At 38.0% G+C, this 24,149-nt stretch overlaps 1 protein-coding gene and 1 long non-coding RNA gene across 2 annotated transcripts; one reads left to right on the forward strand and one right to left on the reverse strand.

The window, feature by feature from the left end:
- Positions 1 to 481: 481 nt before the first annotated feature.
- Positions 482 to 24,123, reverse strand: st6gal1 (ST6 beta-galactosamide alpha-2,6-sialyltranferase 1). The gene is made up of 9 exons (XM_042481527.2): positions 23,861 to 24,123; positions 21,728 to 21,821; positions 11,094 to 11,300; positions 10,201 to 10,569; positions 9,806 to 10,070; positions 9,489 to 9,586; positions 8,620 to 8,721; positions 8,150 to 8,324; positions 482 to 7,352 (listed from the first exon to the last, which is right to left on the reverse strand). The coding sequence occupies exons 2-9, from the start codon at positions 21,737 to 21,739 to the stop codon at positions 7,081 to 7,083; spliced, it is 1,500 nt and encodes a 499-aa protein (XP_042337461.1). The 5' UTR covers positions 21,740 to 21,821; positions 23,861 to 24,123; the 3' UTR covers positions 482 to 7,080.
- On the forward strand, positions 10,467 to 11,195 carry LOC148187242 (uncharacterized). Its single transcript, XR_015778944.1, has 3 exons — positions 10,467 to 10,604; positions 10,925 to 10,965; positions 11,069 to 11,195. It is a non-coding gene; the product is annotated as an uncharacterized LOC148187242 (long non-coding RNA).
- Positions 24,124 to 24,149: the final 26 nt, after the last annotated feature.

Below are 24,149 nucleotides of genomic sequence, written 5' to 3' on the forward strand. Positions count from 1 at the left end.
GTACAGAAATATTGAAGAAGGCAGCATATCTGTTAATGTCCAAATTAATTACCAACATTTATTTATTAATTTCTGCATCTAATCATTTATTTTTATACTTATGTATTAATCATCCTATACATATTTATCTATGTCAGATACCTTTTTCAACATCTATGTTGGGCTATATATGTATTTTGTTAAGTAATTCAACTATGTTATTATTTTATTATTATTTTAGCATTTTTTTCTTGTTAAATAATGAATCAGTTTTTCGTCCTCCACACTATTAGCAACTAACAGTTTGACCAGCAGAGGGCGTACTCCTTTGTCTTCAGTCTGAGGTATATGGAAGATTAAAAAAAAATGTTTTTCATTTAGTGTAGACACAGTTAAAACTCAGATAAAACTGAAATACATATAGTGCTATATGTGGGCCTTTTAAATCTTCCTTAGTTTCTTCATACATAATTTCCACAGTCTTTAAGGATGATTTCCAGCCTTTTTGTTCAGTTCTTTATTGACTGATGGCCTCAGTTTTACAGTTTTAAATACATAGATTTTCTTCATCTCAACATCTGGACATGATTATCACAACCTCCTGCTCACACACAGACAAAAGGGCTGACGTGACACCTGAAACATAAAGTCATTAACAAAGCATCTTGAAAACAGTTCACTGACAGCATTTGTAACAAAATTAGGAATCCTCAAAATAAAACTCTAATGATAATAATATTAATGATAATTAAAATAAATATTAATATTATTAGTCATCCAATTGAAGCTTTACTTAAACATGTACAGCACTGATTTTGGAGGCAGTGTCAAATGTGCCCAGGGTTAAAAATATAGTGTTACGAAACCAGAGAAGCAGAGTGAAGTGCATTTTATAGCCTGTGTGAATGTGAAATGTAATATTCAAGCAGTGGAGATTTTAAATCGATGGTGATCTCTTAAACTGGCCAAAATGATTTGTGTGCAACCAAAGAGTGATTTTTCCTTCTCAGATTGTTTTATCTAAACACGTTTTAGAGACCTGAGGAAGTGAAGTATCCAATAATTCACCAGAAAACAAGGTTAAAGAGGCTTTGCAGCATTCTAGTTTCTCTGTGAGGGTGCACTTAGGCACAGTGGTGCTTTGTGCTAAATAAATATCCACGATGGTAACATGCTGATATATAGCAGGTTGCATGATCACCATCATAAATTAACATATTAACATGAGAACAACTATTGGTAGATCCAAAGTACAGCTGAAGCTGATGGGAATGTCATTATTGCATTGGAGCAAAGGATTGATCCAAATTTCATCACAATCCATCCAATAGTTGCTGAACTCAAAACAACATATGTCAACCTCATGGTTGCACGAGAGATAAAGTCAGAATCACCAAAGTTAGAGATTCATCTCTTGACAAAATTTCATGATAATCCATCCTATGAATGTTGAGATATTTTAGTTTGGACCCAAAGTGGTGGATAATTTGGTTGATAAAATGTTAATAATTTGGACTAGTTTTTCACCTGGGAACAAGCAATTTATACATATGGCAATCACACTTAAGTTATTTAAGGTTTATTGAATTTAATTAAAAGCTGAACTCAAACAGAAACTGGTTAAAACACAAGTAAAAGGAAAAAGGGAGTTTTCCATTATTATGAAATGCTTATGAAAGTTTAATGTTGTATGCTTCGTTGCATGTTTCTGGTGAACATGGAAGCATTTTTTCTTAATTGCATTTTTGCTTTCACAGCAAGAGTGTGAGCTCAGTACCAGAGGAGAAAAATAGTAAATACAATCAATCACCACAGTTAACAGCTTAACATGCAACCCATTCAGAGAAAGCACAAGGTTGAAGGCAAAAGAGATGAAAATCTTTAAGCTAAAATAAAAATGTCAAAACGTTTCACAAATTAAATGAGCAGGAGTTGAGACAAGCGTGCAACTGCATAGGGAGAAAATGTTCTCTGTGTTTTGTCTGAAAGCAATGACATCAAGTATTTGCCTCCTAAATATACAATAAAGTCCTGGTAAAAACATGAAAACAAAATGATAAGAAAAAGAATAGCCGGCCCACTTTGTTCCTTGGAGTTTCTTGCTCAGGCTCTTAGTTCATACTGAGGTGAAACTTTGGCCCTATTGAATATTAGACAATATATATTTCTGGGAATTATGCCTGACAATGACTGGGTCTGTAGCCCAGCTTGTGGCTCTGTAAGGTAAAAACAGCTGCTGGAGGAGGGTGGTATTCTCAAAATCAGTGGCATCTTATATTGCGGTTCTCTTTTCTATAAAATCTAAAAATTCTAGACACATAATATCCATCCTCCAAGGACCCAACCTGTCTAATTCAGGCTCATTATCTTTGCATGCTAATGAGCTGGCTCATGTGATGTGCTAATAACAATATGCATGTTTTATTTCACATTTAGTGAAGAAAAGTAATGCAGTAAATGCAGAATTCATGCATGCAAATCATCTCTCCGTCCATCAGAGATGTAGAGTGTTTCCTTTGTTGCTACGCTGCTCTGGAGAAAACTTTTTACAGATGGTACACATGCGTCGTAGTAATAGAATAAAAGACATAATACCCACGAGGCTGTTCTTTACTGTGATAACACTAAAAGTACAACAGTGATACAGACGTGTGAGCAGACTAGAGATTTAGTTCCTGGAACATTTTTCAGACACAGTTTTGGAAAATTTGAGCTGCAAGATGAGACGCCAAGGTGTCATAATGTTGACAGATGGATGCGATTTCAGTTCCGTTATTGAACTACTCACACAACCCATGAAGAAGTCTTACTGGCTATTATCAGCCAGTTTTGTTTCGTGCTAACAGTGCTTGCACAAACCTCGTCTTTAAGAAAGAAATAACCAAAACATAGCGTATATTATTAATTCAGGTTGGGTTAGAGTCATATGAGGTCCAATCAGTTTGGCTCCTAAAGAAATTGCCATTTTGGGAAGTATGATAATTTGCTTACTTGACGAGACTTAGATGAGAAGACTGATACAACTCTCTTTTAGAGCCTGTTGTCAGATTAGTTAAATTTTGCATAAAGACTGGAAACATGCTACAGTCCAGCATATAATTCTCCATAAAACCATAATTTGTCATTTTTGCATTTTGGTTAATATATATACTAAATAAACAAGGTATGTATGTAACAAGGTATTTCTTTTACCTTTGGACAGAGCCAGGGTAGCTGTTTGCTCATGTTTCCAGTCTTTATGCTAAGCTAAGCTAAGCTAATTCTCTCCATGGCTCCTGCTACACATTTAGCATACAAACACTTAAGTGGTCAGCAAACTTCTTGTCTAATGCTCAGCAAATGATTTAACAATTCATATAGACCTCAAACACCGATGGGCGACAATGTATGTAAATGTGACAGGTATGGTATATTCATTTTGTAATACATATTTTTCAGCAAAAAACAACAACAAAATAAACACATAGCAAAAGAACTACTAGCATTCTTTTAAAGGGACAGTTCACCTCAAAATCACAGTAGATACATGCTTCCCTCTGAGCAGTGATATGGTTGGTGGGTGTAGTTTGGTAGAAAGAAAATAGTTCCTACATGAAACTATTCACAATAAGGTCTGTGGATTGTCTTGAGTAATCGGGTCATGATTTCTGGAAAGTTGAGTTATTCAAATGTATTTTGTGATGCTTTGAGCACCAAAAGCCAAATGCCATATAGTTCCCTAATTTTGGAGAGAAGGCAGACATCTCTATAGCGTGTAGCATTTATGTATTTGGGATGAACTTTCCCTTTAAGGTCTCACCAGAGACTGCAAGGGAGCTTATCTACTATGTTAGATAGAAGCTACCTTACCAAGTTTATGCAGATGAATATTTGTAAAAATAAAACTCTAGTTGTGCTGCACATGGCTGAGTCACAGAATCACATTATAGATCGTCCTCCTGGGTATTACTGCTGTAATATATACACTTTATAAGAATTATAAAAAGGCTATTTGAAACAGGTTGTTACATGGTTGACTATGTTGGTACAAAACAGTTAGTCTGTTTAACTTGTAGGTTTTTTCTGTATTGTTGGATTATTGTTAAGTTAATTGGAGTTAAGTCATCTGCAGGCAGTATTTTCCTCAATAAGTAGATCCAGTGACATGTGTGTGCAGGTATGTGTGTGTTGTGTGTAGACATACATCAGCTCTCTGACCACTTGACTCACTCCACAGGTTTCTTAAAGGTGCAGTTAATCATTCTTTAGTGAAATTTCCTTGTTTTTTTTTCATACTCCACAGTCAGATGAGAGATCAGTTTCTTCTGTGGATCCAGAAAAGAGTCTGTGCGTCTTAGTTTAGGAAAAAAAGACCAGAAGCAGAGGGAAATATACACAGACAACTACAAAGCTGTCTAATTCATAAACTGTATCTCATTTAAGCGCTAATTTGAGCTAATCACCCAGCCGACAGATTGCAACCTCCATGTTTTCACTGTATTTTGAGGATGTTTACTTCTTATGTTGAGTTTTTTGTTGTCAGACTATGTCCACAATAACTCATTTTTTGTCCACATTTGTGTTTCAAGATCACTTTCTTAAAGATCTTTTGTCCACACTCAAAAACCTTAACAAAATGGCTACATCTCTTCTTTGTCCTCCTTTATTTTGGAAAACTTAAAACAAATCTGGAAAACTCAAGACTTTTAAATATTTTTAAAGGAAAGAAACGGAAATACATGCTTCTTAAGACTTTTCAAGACCTGCAGATAGTTTAGTTACAAACGAACAGCAAGCTGAAGTTGTAAGATTTATCCACTCTTGAAAACATTTTTGGAGAGAGGAGAGGAGGAGACGCATTTTTAAATTTAACCAGCTTAATGTGGGCGTACTTTAACTGTGACTCACAGGCTCCTTTGTGTGGCGTGGAGTTGTGGAGACTACTCACCACAGTAAGTAAAGTCTGAGAACAAATGCAATCACATTTGGAGGAAACTGCTGACTTCTAGCCAAGTGTTTATCGAGCTCTGAAAATAGAGCTGTAAAAAAAAATCCCCAAACTAAAATCCAAGCCACAAGAAACTTGTCTGAAACCAAAGCAAAACCGCAGCATTTTCTGTCTTATTCATGCATATATGTGCCATTTGATTGTACGTCTTTATGAACTCGCAAGACTAATTTAAAGTGAGCTGAGTAACAGCAGTGAATCAGATTGGTCCTCAGTATGATCGGATGTTAGGGAAGCATTATCGGCAGTGAAAAACTGATCCAGAAACTGATCTAGGCACTACCACAAAACAAAGAAAAAACTACTCCACAGGCAGCTCCTTTTAGGACAGTCGAGCTCAATGTGAAACAACAATCAAAAGGAAAGTAACATTTGTGATTTGGTTTCAAAGTAAAAATCAAGATGGGAGTGAAAGAGTGAGCGTAGCGCCTCACAGTGTAATATCTTACAGTATATACACAAAATGTAAAGGCCCTCTCTGTACAGGTGTGCGTGGTAGTTGTTTTGTAATGTGTGATGAGGAATGAGGTTTATTTGGCTACAGACCCACTTCTCTGGGGGCTCGGTTTACGAACTTGGTTTGTTTCATGATTAGATTTAGATTAAAGGACCATACCACTAATTTGACATGTTTCAGTCCCATAAAACACAAAATTGTGTGTGTCATATTACTGATGTGCAGTTTCCAGTGCCTGCTGTTTGCATTTAGACTTCAGACTTGATTGATATACATGAAAGTGTGAAAGCGTAATGCTCATTAGTAATCTGTTTACGTACAAAAATAGATGTCGTTCGTTTTTAATATTGTAAACTGCACTGCTCTCATACTTCCATGCATCATTTATGTTGGCATATACTACACATCCAATATGGCACTAGAGGGCAGAGTCAAAAGTTTCACTCCTCAACAAACTGTGGAGGAGGTCGTAACAATAACAAGTTGTAGACAGCAGTGGTCTGCAAGGCCATTTAATACATCACGACATTTGGACTGAGAATTCTATTCACTAAATTTTAGATTTGTTCGATTATGCCATGTTTTTTAAAAGTGTTCTTTGGCTACTGTAGTATCTCAATTTCTGGTGATACTGCTCCGTTTAGTGCATGTCCGTAAGCCATCGGAAAACACAGAATACGGACATACTGGGTGCAGAACATACACAGAAGGCTCCGTATATCTTATGTTGAGCATAATGAGCCTTTTAGAGATCATCATTTTTGTTTATTTTGTCACTGCTAAGGTGCAATAAGAGACTAAAAGTATATTCATGAACATTTATGGATGCAAGAGTTTACCACAGAAAAAGCTCAGGTTAAATACTCAGAGGTGGATTCATCATAATATATTATTTCTTCTTATTATTTCTTCTGTTTCTGGTCTTCTTATGGGATTTGTAGAATAACAATAGACTTGTACTTAAATGGCAATGCAATTACATCCTTTGTTTACTGTGACAGATAATGTTTCTTAATCAAGTTTCAAGTCTTTCTTTCTTGATTTTGGTCATTCATATTTAATCAACTTTAAGTACTTAAGGCTACATTGTAGTTTATTTTTTCACGCCCCATTGTATATATTTATTTTACCTCTTCCATAAATTTGCCAGTAAGTGTTGACGGTGGGCAGGAGCTGATTTTTGTTTGAAAGATACTGTATCTAAAACCTGGTAGCATGCTTTGTAAAAGACTTGGCTAATTAATTTCTCTTAAAAGTATACATTAAAGTAACTGCCGTAAACCTTAAAAACAGTGGCATGGTCCTTTAAAGATTGATTTCAGAGATGAACAGTATCAGTGGAACATCCTCATAAGATTATGTGTGAACAGCAGGCACATCTATCAGTTGACGCCAGTTTGTGTGTGTGTGAATGTGTGTGTGTGTGTGTGTGTGTTTGTACGTGAGTTGTTTACAGCCTATAGCAACAGCATGTAGTATTTATAGTGAGTGGCACAGCGTTCCTTTTGTTCTGGCAGTGAGAATGAAGTGTTCATGCGTCTGTCCTCATGTTAACGTGTCTTCATGCTCATTGTGTGTGTGTGTGTGCGTGTGTGTGTGTGTGTGTGTGTGTGTGTGTGTGTGTGTTTGTGTGCTTCACTATTCCTGTATTTCCCAGTCAATGGTTGGGTAAACCTCCAGCAGCCTGGGTGCAGTTCAGCTTTCTGAACCCAGGCAGCTTGACGCGCCCATGGGAGTAGATGTCTCGGTCAGACCCCTGGTTCATCCGCTTGACCAGGTTCTTCTCGTACAGCAGAGGGTGGTAGGCGCCAAGTGTGCAGGCGGCATCATAGAAGCGCTGGTAGTAATGGCAAAGCTCCGTCTTCCTGCGGGATGGCAGGAACTCGTAAACGTGCACCAACTCGCACAGCGACATCATCAGGACAGTGCCTGGGGGGCATAGAAAGTAGAGAACATTTGATCACATTTCTTTTACAGAGGAACTGTTTTAAGTATCTGGCGGTATTCTTTATTGTACGTGACAGCATTCTTTTACTGAACTCTATGGTGTTTCTTTCTTGTACTCAACTGCATTTCTTTACCATACTCTTCTGAGTTTCTTACAGTACTCTACAGTACTCTATTGCTTTTATTGACTGCATTTCTTTACCATATTGTATAGCTTTTCTTTACCATACTTGACTGTTTCTTTACCGTAGTCTACTGGGCTTCTCTAAAGTGCTCTACTTCATTTCTTAACTGTACTCTGCTGTGTTTCTTTACAGTACTCCATGAGTTTCTCGACCGTTTTCTATTGAGTTTCTTTACCATACTCTACTGTGTGTCTTTACTATACTTTACTGCATTTATTTAACTACTCCACTATGTTTAATTACTTCTCTGCACTGTGTTTCTTTTACCATAGCCTACTGTGCATCCTAACTGTTTTCTTGTGCCTTTTATTTACTGTGCACTACTGTGTATCTTCATCATATTCATCTGCCTTTTTTTTTTACTGTTCTCTACTGCATTTCTTCTTCTCTACCATACTCTACTTTCTGTTCATGTTGGCAATACACAGACTCGCTTGACTAAGATGGTAACAAATCTGTATTCTCTCTCCTCTCATTGCCAAAAAGCAGAGTGCAAAACATTCAAGTAGTAGCTTCTCATTTTCAGCTGGTGCAGACCATCACTTTAACCAGTCAAAAGAAATGCTTTAATGAGAATGTTGACTTTTCAAATACCGAGCAGGCCAGAGGAAGGCGGGTTCTTCTGGATGGGCTCGGCCATGTTGTCTTGTATTCGTTGCCAGACCTGCCACTCAAAGCGAGGATGCAGGATGTAGAAGGGCTGCATAGGATGAACCCTCCTGTATCTCTGGTACTGGGTGAAGATGGGATAGTCCGTCCTGTTGTACCACTGTAGGGGGGGTCACAGAGTACAACTGAGACTTCTTTAAATCATTGTTTAGTACTATGGGTTTACATTCCTGTGTCTGTACACAGCTGAAGTTAATGATCAGATGTTCTTCTTCTCTCTGAGAAAGTTCAAACTGTGAGCAGCCTCCCAAAGTTGAAGGGGCAGACATGGGGCAAAATTTAATCTATTGAAGTCAAAAATGGCTTTTTCTAAGGGTTAAGGATGCTTTTGTGTTTTCATTCTGCTGACACTGTGTGAATGCAGCATTACATGTGACCAGGCCTTTGGACCATACCTGAGTGAGGTCAGCAGAGAAGGGGGCGGGGTCCCAGGCCACCAGAGCACCCGAGCTGTACAGAGAGCTCGACAGAAAGCGATGGTCATCAGATGCCATCACCTATAGCACAGGCGCACATTAATTTAAATACAAATGCAATATATCTATAGCTACAGCATAGGCTGACTATTTATTTCATTAAAAATGTCTTAATTCTAATAAACAGTCTTTAATAAACCCACTGAAGAGCTCCTGGAGTACAAACTTGTTTGATTCAAAACCTCTCATCCTGTAAGTCGGTCAAACCATTTACAAACAGTCTTTGGCTGAATGGAAACTGAGATACATTATCTCTGCTCCATCAAAGTGCTTTCAAGGGCAGCTTGAGTACATATGTGAGATTACATCTGTTATTATTTAACCAAAATAGAACTGAAGTTTCTCATCCTCAAAATTGGAAATGTTCAAGCTTAGAGAAAACCGCAGAATCTGCCTGAGAATCAAACATTGAAAATAGGAACTGCGAATAGCTTATTTGGCATACTTAAAGGTTAAGGTCATGCTATGGTCATTACCTGTACTTGCAATTATTTGAAAATTTATTCTTAAACTTGTAGTAAATGTAAAACCCAAGATAAGAAAAAAACTGAAGACTTGTGCTAAGTTTACCTCTTTCTGAAATCTGACATTTTATCCATCATAAATATTCACGTAAACCACATAAGGATCTCGTCAAAATAAGTTTGGGGAAAAAAAGCATTCATCTTTAGGTACAGCTTCCCTTCTTTGTCTTAACTTTTTATATTTAATTCTGAGTGCTATACAAACACATGAGGACTATCTGTGTCAGTTGCCGTAAATATCCTTTAGCAAGTCAGTGTGTTTACCTGTGAATTGATGAGGCGGATAGTAGTTTTTGAACCGACATCCTTCTCATAGCCAGTGGTCGGCGCGGCGTTGAAGCGCAGCACAGCATCATGAGAGTCTGTGGTTTAGTAATAGTAATAATATTTTTAGGAGAAATTAAATGTTATTGATGCAACACATGTCTGTTTTTACCTCTGTAAATAACTAACACAAAAGTGAAAGAGAACGTGAATGTAAAGATGTCCAAATGTTTGTTTTTCTTATCAAAGGTTTTTAAAAATATCTGCAGAAACCATTCATTCATTCTTAAAACATGATTATGCTAAAAATATCTCACCTATCTCTTTGCCAAGTCCAGAGTTGCGGAGGGACCCTGCTGATGACACCACAGCACAACTCCTGTACGGCCCCAGGTCAGAGGTCAGCTGGTTTGGTGGCAGTTGTGCGGCCCAGGGCACCGACGAGAAGGGCTGGAGGTCAGACGTCAAAGTTGTGACCTCTACCTTCTCCTTCATCTGGCAGAGAAGCTCAGGACCACTCAACTTAGGCCTGCTAGACACTCCGCCAGGGCCGGAGAACTCGACTCCGTACTTATTCATTGCCTGACAGAAAAATCAAGGTAAGAATTATGCCAGTATAGTTAAAATATTTAGAGTACAGTTACATTTTGTGATTTAAATCAACTATTTATTACAAAAAGTTCAATTTTTCTCCACCGAATACTAAAGTTACCTGGTAATTCTGCACCACCTTCCTCAGTCTGCTTCCCAGCATGTTACTGGACATCTCGTCATCCCACACCTCTCCCAAAAGCCCGTGAGGTCCGAAGAACTCAGCATCCCCCACTCTGCCACTCAGCTCCCCTCTGCGGCGGCCTCCAAACAGGGTCTCCAGGGCACGCGTGAAGGGGCGCGGCAGCAGACGAGAGAAAAACCCAGCGGTCTCCCGCTCTCTCGGCTTCCGCTTTGACAGCCCTTCCTCGGCTTCATGGGTGTGGTTTGGGGAGGAGAGGACAGGGATTGGACGGTGAGGGTCACCTGGGACAACACCTGGGAGCTTCTGAGGGTCGATGTACATGGGCTTGGCTCCGCCTCGCAGCACCTGTGGGAGATAGAGGGACGCCGATGTCAAGTCAAGTAGGTCAAACATCCATGGTCACTTTTATGATATTTGAAGTGTAAATGCAATCACCAGAATTTAGAGTGTTAGCCTCGTGTTCGGCTATAAATGAACTACACTATGACTGCACGGCTTCAATGTCATAAAATCATATTCTGTTCTGATGTTCTTAAGTCTCATTTAGCTAGCAGCTTTTTAAGACACGTAGAGCAAAACATGAAAGTATCTTAAGCTTGCGTTAAACATAGACCTATTTTCAGGCATCAAACCAAAATTCCAGAAAAAAATAAAAATTGAAAAAAAAACTGCTACATTCTAACTAATTTCTCGGTTTTAGGACTCCTTCCTGCACTACTCTATAGTCATCAAGCATCTCAGGTAAGGAAATCACTCCTCATGGGACTAAAATGATCAGAACAACAGAGGTAAGAGCATTTTATTGACTTTTCTAACTTAAAAAATGGGTGTGGCTTTGTGTTAGGTGACAATGAAATATGGCAGCAGACCTTGATGACAGAGTGTGCACGAGGCTGAGCCCGTGTCCGAGCCTGGACACCAAAGATGGCGTCAGTGACGGGCACGCTGTTTTCAGCACAGATGGCGTAGAGCAGGGCCATGGAGATGCAGAAGAAGGCCATGCAGAGAACTCCACGGCGAGCCCGACGCCTCAGACGCCACAGCAGGCTGACTCGGTCCATCGCCGCCCCAGGGATCTGCAGAGGACATTTACAGTTTACTGTCTGGTAAGTCTGTCTGAACTTTTAAAATGTATCCAACACTTTAAATCAGGATGGCAACCGTTTGCAACAGCTGGGCTAAGCTAATAAAACAGCCTACTGTGTTTCAAGTATCAATTTAAGTAGTTGAGTTTTTTCAATTTTTTCAAAAAATCAAGTTTGAGCAAATAAGAACTAATGTGTAATTTGTTTTAATTAATTTAAATGTTTTTAAAGACGTTTTTTATACAAGTTTGTTATCTAAAAATGCAAACTGTTTCCACACATTTCTTTAGTGGTGTTTGTTGGTGTTCCAGTTTTTTGAATTGCATGCTTTTTTTGTATCACGTTCAAAACATTGAATTTTGGAGAAAAAGAAAATGACAGGCCCATTTTTTAGAAAACACTGCTCATCTGAAAACAGCTGACAGACACAGTTAGAGACTAGCTGATGAACACAGTGAAGCATTTAGCAGCTGAAGGGACAGATGCTTCCTTCATGAGGTGAGGACTAATGATGAAGTTTAAAGAGACAGAATATTGGACTTAGATTTATCAGTTGGACACAAAAAAACCACTGCGAATGAATACTGCTCTGTGTGGAAATAAGCAAATGTTTGCAAACAAGTTCAAAATATCGATTTTAAAAGGTGTTTTCACAGTTTTGTGCCCCAAAGAATGCATATATTAATTTGTATTTCTCTTTACTGTGAGGGTAAATTAAATCTTGACTGATGTGGTCTTTGAAATCACTTGATGGCAGCACTTATCTGCGCTGTGAGGTTTTTTTTTTTTTTTTTTTGCCTGAGCAAGTGGGTCAACAGGATCTCCTTTCCCCTCATAAAAGACAGACTGCATGAGACAGAAGAGGAAGCACTGAAGCTCCTTTCCTCAGCATTTAGGGAGTTTGTGGCTGACATTTACACAACTCCCAACAAATAAGGAGAATAATTCCTGGAAACAAAAAAATAAATCCAACCAACTATATTTGCACATTTTACTAAGGTAAAAATTATTATTTGCAATTCAGTCTTCGCTGGAAGCCTTCTTCACGTGTGCTGCGTTTTAATGTGACCTATTATTGAGCTATTAATCAATACATTTATTAATCAATTATTGATTCACATAATCATTTGAAACTATTTTTGAAAATTATTCCTTTTATTTCTCATTTTAATGTAAAATAATGGAAAAATTATTGACTTTAATTCAAAATAATGGTGATATTGCATTATTTATTTATTGGGTTATCATTCATATCATTTCAAACATAGTATATATATGAACCATGTTTATTGATTTTGACAAAGCCTTTGATACAATGAATCATCAGATCCTGCTGACCAAACAAACAGTGCTGTCCTCTTATCAGTCTTAACAGTTCTCAGATGGTTAACCACTAACATGACTGGTTATTCCTCTAAAAAAATCTATATGTGTGACCCTATTCATTTTGCAAAACAAACTCTAAACATCACAGAAACGTACAATCATACATATACATATCTTGGTGTATCCCTCAACTGTCATCCAAATTATTGACACCCCATTGTGCGCTTTACTAAGACGATCCATCAGAAATTGTCTGTCTATAATAAGATCAGAACCCCTCTGTTTCAGACATACAGCATATCTACATGCAGTCATTCTCTCAACAGTATCCTACTGTCTCCCATTTTGGTCCCTCGCCACAAAGGAAACCATTGAACCAACAGCTAGACTATTACAGATCTTACAAGATCCATGAAAAACTTCTTCTTTGGACTCACCACTGCACTCTCACAGTCTAACTTTTCAGAATTACACAAATAATCCAGCCATTGAATTTTACTTTCAGATCCAGAACAACTCCAATCTTAAACTTCCTGCTTCACTTCCAAGTCACAACACAAGACAAGACTCATTTTTCCTGTACCGCCTTATGAAATCAGTTATTGTCAGACATCATTTTTTGCACCTACGCTAAAATCTGGAAGAAGATCTCATAGTACCTTAGACCAATAATGTCTATAACTCATTTTATGCATAAATATACACACTGTTTGATAGGACATACTTGCAACCACTGATTCAAATCTCACACAGTCTTGCTTATGCCACTAAAGACCTTTACTCTGTAATGTCTATGTAGCTGCCTATGTTTTGTTGTTGTCTTGTCTCTGTCTGTCTTGTCCAGTTTTTAACTGGAGTCTAACTGGAGTCAGGCCAGTTTTCACTATAACACACCTGATGTTACTTCTAAATCCTTTCCTGTATAAATAAATAAATGAAAAACGTACACTCACACCATGACAGTCTGTCCTCCGAAGAGCACTGACAACTGTAAAATTAGGATCAGTATCAAGATTGTTTATATTAAAGTTAAGTCCATATTTTTTATAGAAAGACAAGATATTTAGACTAATGCTACGGCTGTTGTGATGTTCTTAATGTGGCAGCAGTGTTGTTGTTGAGCTCTGGCTTTGTGCAAGCCAGCTGCTGTAGAAATAACACAGCGGGAACATATTGATTGTATAAGTTCTCTGCATGCAGCCAGCTGTGCAGTCATGTGTAAATTTGTTTTCCATAGGGTCTGCTGTATGCGATAGATTTCATCGATTTCTGTCTTCTTCCAGTCCATTTGGCCATATTGTGTAGTAGCAGGGAAAACTGTGCCCAGGTGACATGTACTGTATAATACTGGATCCAGGGTTTGATGTTGTTTCTCCATCCATTTTCTGATGCTTATCTAGGTCACGGTGGCAGTCGGTGAAGTAAATTAGCCTCCCACCAATAGCTGCATCCCCCGCTCAGGTGTTCCCAGGCCATATGGTGTTAATAATCCCTTCAGAGTAGACCAGGAACAAGCTGGGTTCACTCCCAGTTGAACATGCCTCCACTGGGAGGCATCTCCTCCAAGAATCACCACGTTATTATGATGGTTTTTATGTCCATGGAAGTCGTTCTTTCAGGGGAAATAGCTTGTCGTAGGGTCTCTTTAGACAAGTTGGTTGCAGATGAGAAGCCAAACCAAGAGTTATTTCACCACAAAGTAAATATTTTCTTTTGCCTCATCACTTGGAAACCTTGCATCAGCTGATTTTGAGACATTCTAGTACCTGCTGTAGAAAACGCTGAGTCATGTAAGACTTCCGTCCGTCCTGGAGGGATTTATATTTGCTCAGTGATTACATTTCACTGTATCACTGCAGCTTTTTGTGAGACTGAGCCTCACTCTTGAGCACTAGCTCAGCCACAAGGCTTTAAAAAAATCTTGGACTGTTGGTGAGGCCTAAAGATGATGGTGGTTGGTATGTTAGGGTTTTTTTTTTCTTCAGAGCAAAATATCTCAAATCACATTGAGATTGGCTGTTAATATTTGAATGAATACTACTGTATTTGTCATTATTATTAATATTCATTATGTTTCTTTTATTTTTGCGGTAACTGATAATTGAGGCTTTGGGGGATGTAAACAGGAAGTATAATGTCAGTGAGGTCTGCTGTGTGCTACAACTTGAGTCTACTTTTTGTCTGTATTTGTACTTATTTTAGGCAAAATAGCACAATTAAAAGTATGCAGAATTAGGTATTCCTGAATGCACTGTGCCTAAGGATGTACAGACAACTATCAGTGGATTACGCTGATAATGAAGAAAACCTTAAAACGTGATGTTTCTCAGGCAAGGTCTGCAGGCATAAGAGATGTCTTTTTTCTGTGCTGATTTATGGACATTGATTCATGTTGCTATATGTCTGTGCATTTTGATTTGACTGAGTTATAACTCCTGGAAGAAGTATGATGTTCGAAACAAATGGCAGCAAGCTACTATAACTAACCTCTAGTTGTTCTTAGAGCTCCTGCACCTGTGTGTTTCACCTCCCAACTCTCAACAGTTTGCAAATCTCTCACGATCAGGGGAAAATGTGCACTAGATAGATAAAAATCTATTGAAGAAATTAACTTGATTTCATTCTCACCCTTCAAAGGATACAGATGAATATAATGAAACAATTTTGATTATTGTTTTAGTCTTATTTTTGGTTTTTTTTTGCTAGACCCTCGTGTTTAATATTGAACACCTGTCCGTAAACCACTGATTTCCTCTTTCTTCTCCTTCACTCATTATTATCACTGTTATTATTATTATTATATGATCATTACGTCTGCAGATGTGCTGTTAACATCGATTAAATCTGACTGGTAGTCAGTTCAAATTACTGTAAAAACACTGTGGAATAAAAGGGCAATCACTGGCTCCTGTAATGGACTTCCCCCATTTTCTTCTCTCTCTTTTTTGCTCTTTCTCTTCAGGCATCTCTCGTCCCGCCTTCCCTCCAGTTTTTCCATCCTCTGATGAATCAAGCCATCTTCCTCCTCCTCCTCCTCCTCTCTGCTCTTTCTCCCTGATTTCACCCATCACCCCAGGCAGTGATGGCCTGCTCCCATGTCCTTATTCTCCTTTGTTGTTTCATTCACTCACTTGTGTACAGTATTTAGCAGCAAAGATTCGGTTAGAAAACCTGTGTTTTTTATGTGGTTTGTTTTATGTTGTGTTTAAAGGAAGTAAATGTCAAAGTTTTTTTTTCAAATGACTAACAAAATATTCTCTCACTCATCTGTAGTGGTAATCACACAGATAGTCTATGGATTATTAGCATGATTATGCAAGGGAGCATTTTCACAACTATGAAGGACCACAAGTGTCATTATATTGACTGATAATAAAGCATTTAATTCATTGATATCTTAATGGATAATAAAATAATTTAATTCAGAAATCCATTAATCCATAAATAGTAAAAGTAAAAAAGATTTCTGAGATTAAAAAGGCAATCATTATTTTTTTTTTTTTTATACAGCAAAGGATTTAAAAGTTAATATGTATGTTTAAAAAAAGTAATACAAGTTATTGTTCTAATGTAGTTTGGGATCTGGTTCCAGATTTTAGTGAAGGTGTGAAACAATGATTTTTATCCATAACTGTTTTTATAAGGCTTTACGGGGAAAAGTGCATGCGAAATTGATCTAGTGATGCTTTCTTGTGTTGTGACTTGGAATGAAGTAGGAAGTGTAGGATTGGAGTTGCTGTTTTGGATCTGAAAGTAAAAGTCAATGGCTAGATTATTTGTGTCGTTCCTAAAAGTCAGGACGTTAGACTATGAGAGTGTAGTGCAGTGTTGAGTCCAAGGAGGAAGCTCTCCATGGATCGTGTGAGCTCTGTTATATAGTCTTGCTGTTGGTTCAATGGTTTCCTTTGTGGTAAGGGACCAAATTGGGAGACAGTAGGATATTGTTGAGAGAATGAGGTCATGTAGATATGTGTCTGAAACAGAAGGGTTGAGATATAGTCTAATGTCTAATAAATGTACAGTTTCTAATTGAGCTTCTTAGTTAGATTCTCAATATGGTGTCAATGAGTGAGATAACAGTCAAGGGATACACCAAAATATTTGCACGTTTCTTAGATTTTTAGTGTTAGTTTTGCAAAATGAATAGGGTCAGATATATGACACGCAGTTGTCATTTTCACAGCCAGCGCCCATGTTTTTTCAGTACCAACACCCTCTGTGTGTCAATCGACATGAAGCAATCATACCATTGATCAACAATAACCTGGCCCTGTATTTTCATGCTATTTAAAGGGCAGCCGATGTTTGTTCTGTGGAACAAACGCATAGTAATTGCATTGATCCGACATTTTGTTATCCGACGTTTTGTGCCCAGCGGGCGGAGCTCTCCATGACTTCTTTTCCTCCGCTGCAGTTTGTCACTCACAGGGTGGATAACTGTCTCTTTAACTAAACATTTATCAAAATTGTTGCCAGTTATTTTAGGGTTTATTAACTGATCAATCGACATTTATTGCTTCAGCTTTAGATTAATCATTTGTCGAAATAATCCAAATTCATGTCTTTACACGACAGCTTAAGAGCTCCCAAAGTTAGTGTTGCATGAACTTTTCAGGAATTCAAAACCAAAAAAAAAAATCATTGGGTTTCTCTTTACAAGCTACTGAAATGGAACCTCCTGACGTCTGGTTCAGTCTGTGAATGAACCATCTGTCCTTCCAGCTGAGATTAAACAAAGAGACTAAAAAGACAGAAAAGATTTCAATGATTGACCTCAGTGAGATAATAAAGAGGCTTTTGGGGGAAACAGCTGCTTCCACTTTGCTTCAACTGAAGGAAGGAGCTGTTTGGATCCTCTTTTATGGATGATCATAGGGACCTAAACAGAAAACATTTAAAATTGAACATTGAAATTGAAATTTAAATGGTGAATTATTGTCCCAAAAAATATTGCCTATATTAAAAGCGTCATTTGAAATTATTAACGACATTATTCAAATTGTATTTTAAGTGGTGCTGAAATGTGTGGCACTTTGCACCGTACATTATGACAAAAACATTGCACAGTATCCTACAAGATATTAAAACAACTAACTGAATGAATGCTAACGAACATTTATTCACTTTGTATTTAACATCACAACTCATCTCCATTTAAACACACACAGTCATGTGGTTACTCTCTCATGCCTGAGTGCACACCATGGATGTATTATAAGGAAGTCAGTACACACACAAATTTACACATATACATGCACACACACACACACACACACACACACACTCCCAGGCTTCTCAGGATTTCTCGTGTGTCCAAAGGCACCTCTCTCATTTATCCTAGATTGAAGATATCAAGCCAGTGTGACTGTGTGTGAGGCTCTGACATACTTTCTGCATTGAACTTAACAGTCGCGTGGACATGCATGCAGTTCCATCCATTAAGTCTTAAGGGCACACGTGTGTGTTTTGTGCACGTGTGTGTGTGTAAAACATGATCAGAGCTAATGGTTAGTCTTCCTCCTCCCATTTTGCTCTGATTATCTTGATAATAATTTTAACCGGCTATTATTTCTAGTGACAACTAGCAATGATTAATTCAATTTATCACACACATACCTATACTTTCAAGGCTCATTTATACTTTCTTAACATATAAAAATAGATACATCCATTTCAAACATTGTAAATGTCATGCCCTAATACTTCCATGTGTTCTGTATGTGGGCTCAGATACAGCCAGTAGATGGCACGAGAGTGCACAGTGAAAAGTTACAGACAACAACAAACGAGGCAACAGTGGAGGAGGTTGTAATAATGTACCTTGAAACAGAGGCAGCATTTTCGAAAGCAGTGGTTTGTGAGACAATTAAATACATATGGACAGAGAATTCATTTCACTGCATTATCAATTTGTTGTGTTACGCTTTAAAAAAAAAAAAAGAAATCTTGCTTGAACTACACCCAACGCCCCGTCAGTCTCCAGTGGCACTGCTACGTTTCATCCATATCTGTAAGCCCTCAGAAAAGGTGCAAAAATACGGAAGAAATGAACACAGACAGAAGGCTCCAACTGTGTCTGTACCTTACATTGAGCATAAATCAACCCTTGCTCTCTTTCTGATGGAGATCAGACCAGTTTTATCTGTATGATAAGTATCTGTCGCAGGGTTACAGACATTTTGGTGCCTCTCTCAACTAAATAACAGTATTTTAGCATTTTAATTTTGAACTTGTTTGCAAACAGTTGCTTATTTCAACATCCAGCAGTTACAGAGCAATATGAGCATTACTCTGGAGTCTTTATGGTTACGTTCAACTGAGTCCAGTATTCACTCTTTTAGCTCAGTTTTTGGTCTCCACCAACTCCTGCTGTGTTCACCACCTAGTCTCTGTGTCTGTCTGTATCTCTGAAAATGACACTGGGGGCAGTGAGTGTGAACCACAGCAGTAAATTTTTGGGCTTTAACGATAAACACTGAGCTGAAATTCACAATAAAGCTCTGTTAAAGCCAAATGAATCTTCAGATTCAGCTAATAATTCTCTATAAATTCATCACTGCCAAAGACACCCAACACATTATCCTTTCATACATTGTTCGGTTTTTAAAAATATTGATTATAGCTGCTTTAAGTTCTGCAGTTTTGAATCAATATCAGCACAGTTGAGGTGTGAATCACCTGAAAAATGAGGCTCACACAGCTGTGGATCTCCGACATGGCTGCCAGATGATGTGATGCCTGAATGAATGAATGACTGAATGAAACAGCTGCATCACGACAGCACTGCAGTCTGCAGAGCTTCTCAGCCTCAGACAGATGGTGTTGTCCCCCGATATCTGCTTAAAGATGTCACCCTAATCCCCTTCACAGACACATACAGACAGGCACACACACACACACATAACTACACAACCACACAGGCAGTCAGAGGTGTGTGCGTGTGTGTGCGTGTGTGTGTGTGTGTGTGTGTGTGTGTTTGTGTGTGACTGTGTGTGTGTGAGTGTGTGTGTATTATGCATGGGTTTATGGAGCTATAAACTACTCAAGATTAAAAGGTAGGAGTGTGAGTGTGTGAGTGTGTGAGTGAGTGTGTGTGTGTGTGTGTGTGTGTGTGTGTGTGTGTGTGTGTGTGTGTGTGTGTGTGTGTGTGTGTGTGTGGTTTTTTTTAATCCGGCCTGGCGGAGTATGAGGGAGTTGGATGGTTATGTATGTGTCAGCAGCAGCAAAGCTCTGAATCAAACCACACAGAGGTTGATTGGTTGGTAGCTGTCGGGTGCAACGTGACATTTATGTTTCGGCCGATCAGAAAACCAAATCTAGCTGCACGGCTCTATGTTGTCTTCTGCCAAATCATAGATTATGACAGTTATAGGAAAAAATACTGAGAATCAATCCAGTCTGGTCGAGCAGACTGGAAAATTTCAATGATGAGGTAAATCTGTGCTGGATTGACATTGCAATCCCTGGAGCCACACCACATGCATGACTAAAAAGTGGTCACACTTTAAGTGGCAGAGGTCAAGATATATATATTTAATCCCTGATATGGGTCATAAACACTTAATCCTACATTGCCCCAGGATCATTTAACAGTGCACTTCCTGTTTCGAATGTAATGCTGACTGTGTTTCAAAGCATTTCTTTTAGCAGATGAGTGCAGTTAAATTTGCACGACTCCTACTACTGTAAATGTATCAGAGCAGTGAATGAATAATGGCACGTACAGCAGCTGTTACTACTGTTGAAGCTGTGAGTCATCTGCACATCTTCTCTCAGAAAACACACATTTGTGAGGGGAGAGCCACCTGAGTTTTCAAATACTGACACTGTGAAATTTTAATTGCACACACTGGACTGGACTGATGTTTGCTGTCAGCTGGCTTGAAGCAGTGGTGCAATAAAATTAAGTACATTTACTCAAGTACTGTGCTTGAGTAGAAATTCAAACTACTTGCACTTTACTTGAGTATTCCTGTATTATGGAACTATTTTTTCACTCCACTACTTGTCAGATTGGACCTTTTACTGCACTACATTTATCTTACAGCTTCAGTTACTTTTCATATTATAGCTCTTGGGTTGAGAAATTGTACTCCTTAAGCTAAAACTCTTATAAAACCCTCATGGCTGAAGTCATGGCTGTTTTTCTGACATCATAGCCCTTTTTACACAGAGATCACACTAAAGAGCTGCTCCTAAGTGTCTTTTTTATGCCTCCTTTGCATATTAACACAGAACCAAACAACGGCGACATGATCCTCGAGTGTTTGATTTTAAATAGCATAGTGGCATCGCAGACCCAAAACAAGCTGTAACGTTAAACACAACAGTGTCGGCCTAGTGTTACATGTAACACTGAGATACCAGCGGCAGTGCTTTATGAACAATAACAATGGCACTGACATTTCAAATAACAATCCTTTACCTTTTCTGTTTTATGCCAGCTGGTCTCGTCATCTGCTTGGAGGGTAAGGAGCTCCCAAATCTTATTGTTTTCCCAGTTTCCGGATATTTACGTCTGCTGTTCTTCTTTGACTTAGCTGATAATTGCTACTAGCTGCTTTTTAAATCTCCCACAGCAGGTATCGCACATAACACATAATCAAAATGTCACACCCATCCTGCCCATGGTCCAGTCCTGCTGGCTGTCCTTTTTTATACAGACACAGTTTTGGCGCTGTGACTACCTGGTTTGCTGGCTCAAAGGTGAGACAACGTTACGCGGTTCTCACAGGACAGCCATGCCACACACGTACAGTATGATGATCTTATAGAATATGATGCTTTGCTGTAGATTAAACTACCCAACAGTATATAAAGATGTTAAATTTAGCATAAACATCAACAGCAGTTGCAGGCAGCGTACACATTAATGCAGCAGTAAAATTAATCCAAAAAGATCATATATGATAGTAAAAACACTGACTTTTTACTGCACAATGAGCACTTTTACTTTTCCACAAACTTTTTTTTTTCAATACTTGCATACTTTTATGTAATTAAGATTTTTAATGAGGGCTTTTCACTTGTGGTGGAATATTTTCACAATGTGGTATTAGTACTTCTACTTAAGTACACAGTGGTGATGTTACCTTGTAGCCCATGGTGTGTGTTGAACGGCACGCTGTGTTGCTATTGTTGTTGCTTAGAAACAGGCTGCTGCCTTCAGGTTTCCCTTCATTGCCTCTGTGGACAGAGATACAAACAGTAAGCGTTCAGCATGAGATTAAAACTTAAGAATCTGTCACCTCTATGTGCAAACTTGAGAATGAAAGCTACTTATTACGTTTCTTAAGACTTAAAAATGCTCTTAAATTTGGTACAGTCACTCGCAGATGACTCAAACACCTCCTGGGTGACTGTATGAAATCTAATTGGTCATGATGAATATGTGTAATTAAAAAAGGTTTTGCTTGTTCTTCGAATTTGGACTGTTGGTTGGACAAACATTGTGAAGGTATCACTTTGGGCTCGGGGTTATTGTGAAGGCATCTCTCTCTTCTTTTCAGAATTTTTACAAACCAAACAATCAATCAGTTAATGGAGACAATAACCAGCAGATTAATCCATAATGAAAATAATCATTAGTTAATGGTTCAAATTGAGCTCTGCTTCAACCAATAAGTAAAATCCTGCTTTTACATTGATGCATTAGTAATAATGATCCAATGATGTAATATATAATATTATAACAGCATAATATAACTGCATTTGCTACATTTTTCTAATTTTACCAGCATACTTTAAGTAACATTTTCAGTGAAAGACTTTTACTGCTTACAATGCATTATTCTAACAAATAAATCTTAATATAACTGCAACACAAAGTGCTTGCATTTTCAGCTCCCCATAGATCAGATTGTAACATTTAGGGTATACTTTTAGGAATTTTAGGTGTAGCTTCTCTTATATTTCAATAGTTAAAATCTCTACAATTCAAATCAGTGTTGAGGAGTACCTAGTTACATGCAACTAGTTAAAGTAATTAAATCACAAAATAAATGTTACTAAAGTCAGTTAGAGATTCTGTAAAAAATATGTAATTTAAGAGTTACTGATATGTTGGTGATTACAAAGGGTTGACGTATGAAAAAAAAAGTTTCCGTTAGAAGTTTATATTACAAATAAAACTTTCATTCTGTTGCTTTAAATCTTTTTGTTGTACAGGAATGCCTTCCTTTGACATATTTTTGGACTACACGGGTCAGCAAACACAACATTTATGCACATACATTTTTAGGTTCTTTTCAGCTTTAATGTCTGGTTTAAAACATTTGTCAGACAAGTAATCAAATGTAATAAGTTACATTACTTTGATGAAATAATTAAAATAGTTATGTAACATGACATTTTTAACAGAGTAACTAGTAATCTGTAACCTATTACATCTCAGAACTAACGTTCCCAAACACTGCTTCAAATGCAAATCTCGTTACTCTTTTGCCTAATCTAATACCCACATAAATCTGCTTATTTAGCTCCTCAATGGCAAATCCTAAAAAACCCCAACATTATAATTCATTATGACACCATCTCTAAGCTGTGTCCATTACATACAACAAAGCTTGACTTTTCTTTAACCAAAAACATTTTTTATCACTATTTATCACCATTCAACTTCCATTACTCAGAGAAATAAAAAATATGATCTTTAGCTTTTGTAATCCTTCTTTTGTGCAGCAAAATTTGAGTTTCCCTTTATTCTACCTTCAGTAAACATGCCTTGCTGTACTGCCTCTTAATTCATCTTATCTAAAATCATATTGTTGCACTTTTTTATTTCTCTTAGCACATGAGTTTTTATTGTGTTCTGTATTGACTGGATGTCTTCTTAATATAGTTATTGGTGGTAAAAATAAATAAATTGTGATTAAATATTAAAAAGTAAAAGAAGAGGGATTTGGAGGAAAATACTATAAAATAAATTAGAAAAAAATCTATATTTTATACCACAGAATGAAACTGTATTGCACAGAATACACTTTACACATCATAATTTCAAAAATAAATCACAGCAGTTAATGAGATGCCAGGTCATTTGCATGTATATATTAAGGGCAGGCCATTATCAGAAACCATGCCAAGTCAACCCAGGATCATTTCAAGAACATACTGAGATCGATCGATTTATGGATTAGTAAATCAATGTATAGTTCTGTATATATGTGCCTGTCTTATCTGTCTAAATTTAGCTTATCTAAGGTGTTACGCTGCTATTCATTGACCTGTGTTGAGTGATGCTCCTCCGTTGCCAGCCCGCCAACCGCGTCGTTTCTCTGATTTATCGTCTACACGGTACGGAGCAGGTTGTTGTTCCCGCCGCCATGTTCCCGGTGAGTCGCGTGCGTCGCGGTCCCGCCGCTGATGTCCGTCCGGTCCGTGGCCGCTGTCGGTGTCCGGTGGCATTTGGAGAAGTGCAGACCGGAGCGGTTAGTCCTCCTCTCTGCGACCGCACAGGCTGCAGCACCGAGCGTCGGGCTGGCGACAACTAGAGGAGAGCGTTTCCGGCGAAAC

The sequence above is a fragment of the Plectropomus leopardus genome, chromosome 15, assembly GCF_026936395.1.
Source record: "Plectropomus leopardus strain MGB_pleo_1.0 chromosome 15, ASM2693639v1, whole genome shotgun sequence".
Lineage (NCBI taxonomy): Eukaryota > Metazoa > Chordata > Actinopteri > Perciformes > Serranidae > Plectropomus > Plectropomus leopardus.

Bases quoted from the DNA above. Each gene is read 5' to 3' on its own strand.
- st6gal1 (XM_042481527.2), bottom strand. The intron at 10,570-11,093 runs GTCTGCTGCCAT...TATCTCCCACAG, and splicing joins GTGCACACTCTGTCATCAAG to GTGCTGCGAGGCGGAGCCAA. The intron at 8,325-8,619 runs GTATGGTCCAAA...CCCCCCCTACAG, and splicing joins TCTCTGCTGACCTCACTCAG to TGGTACAACAGGACGGACTA.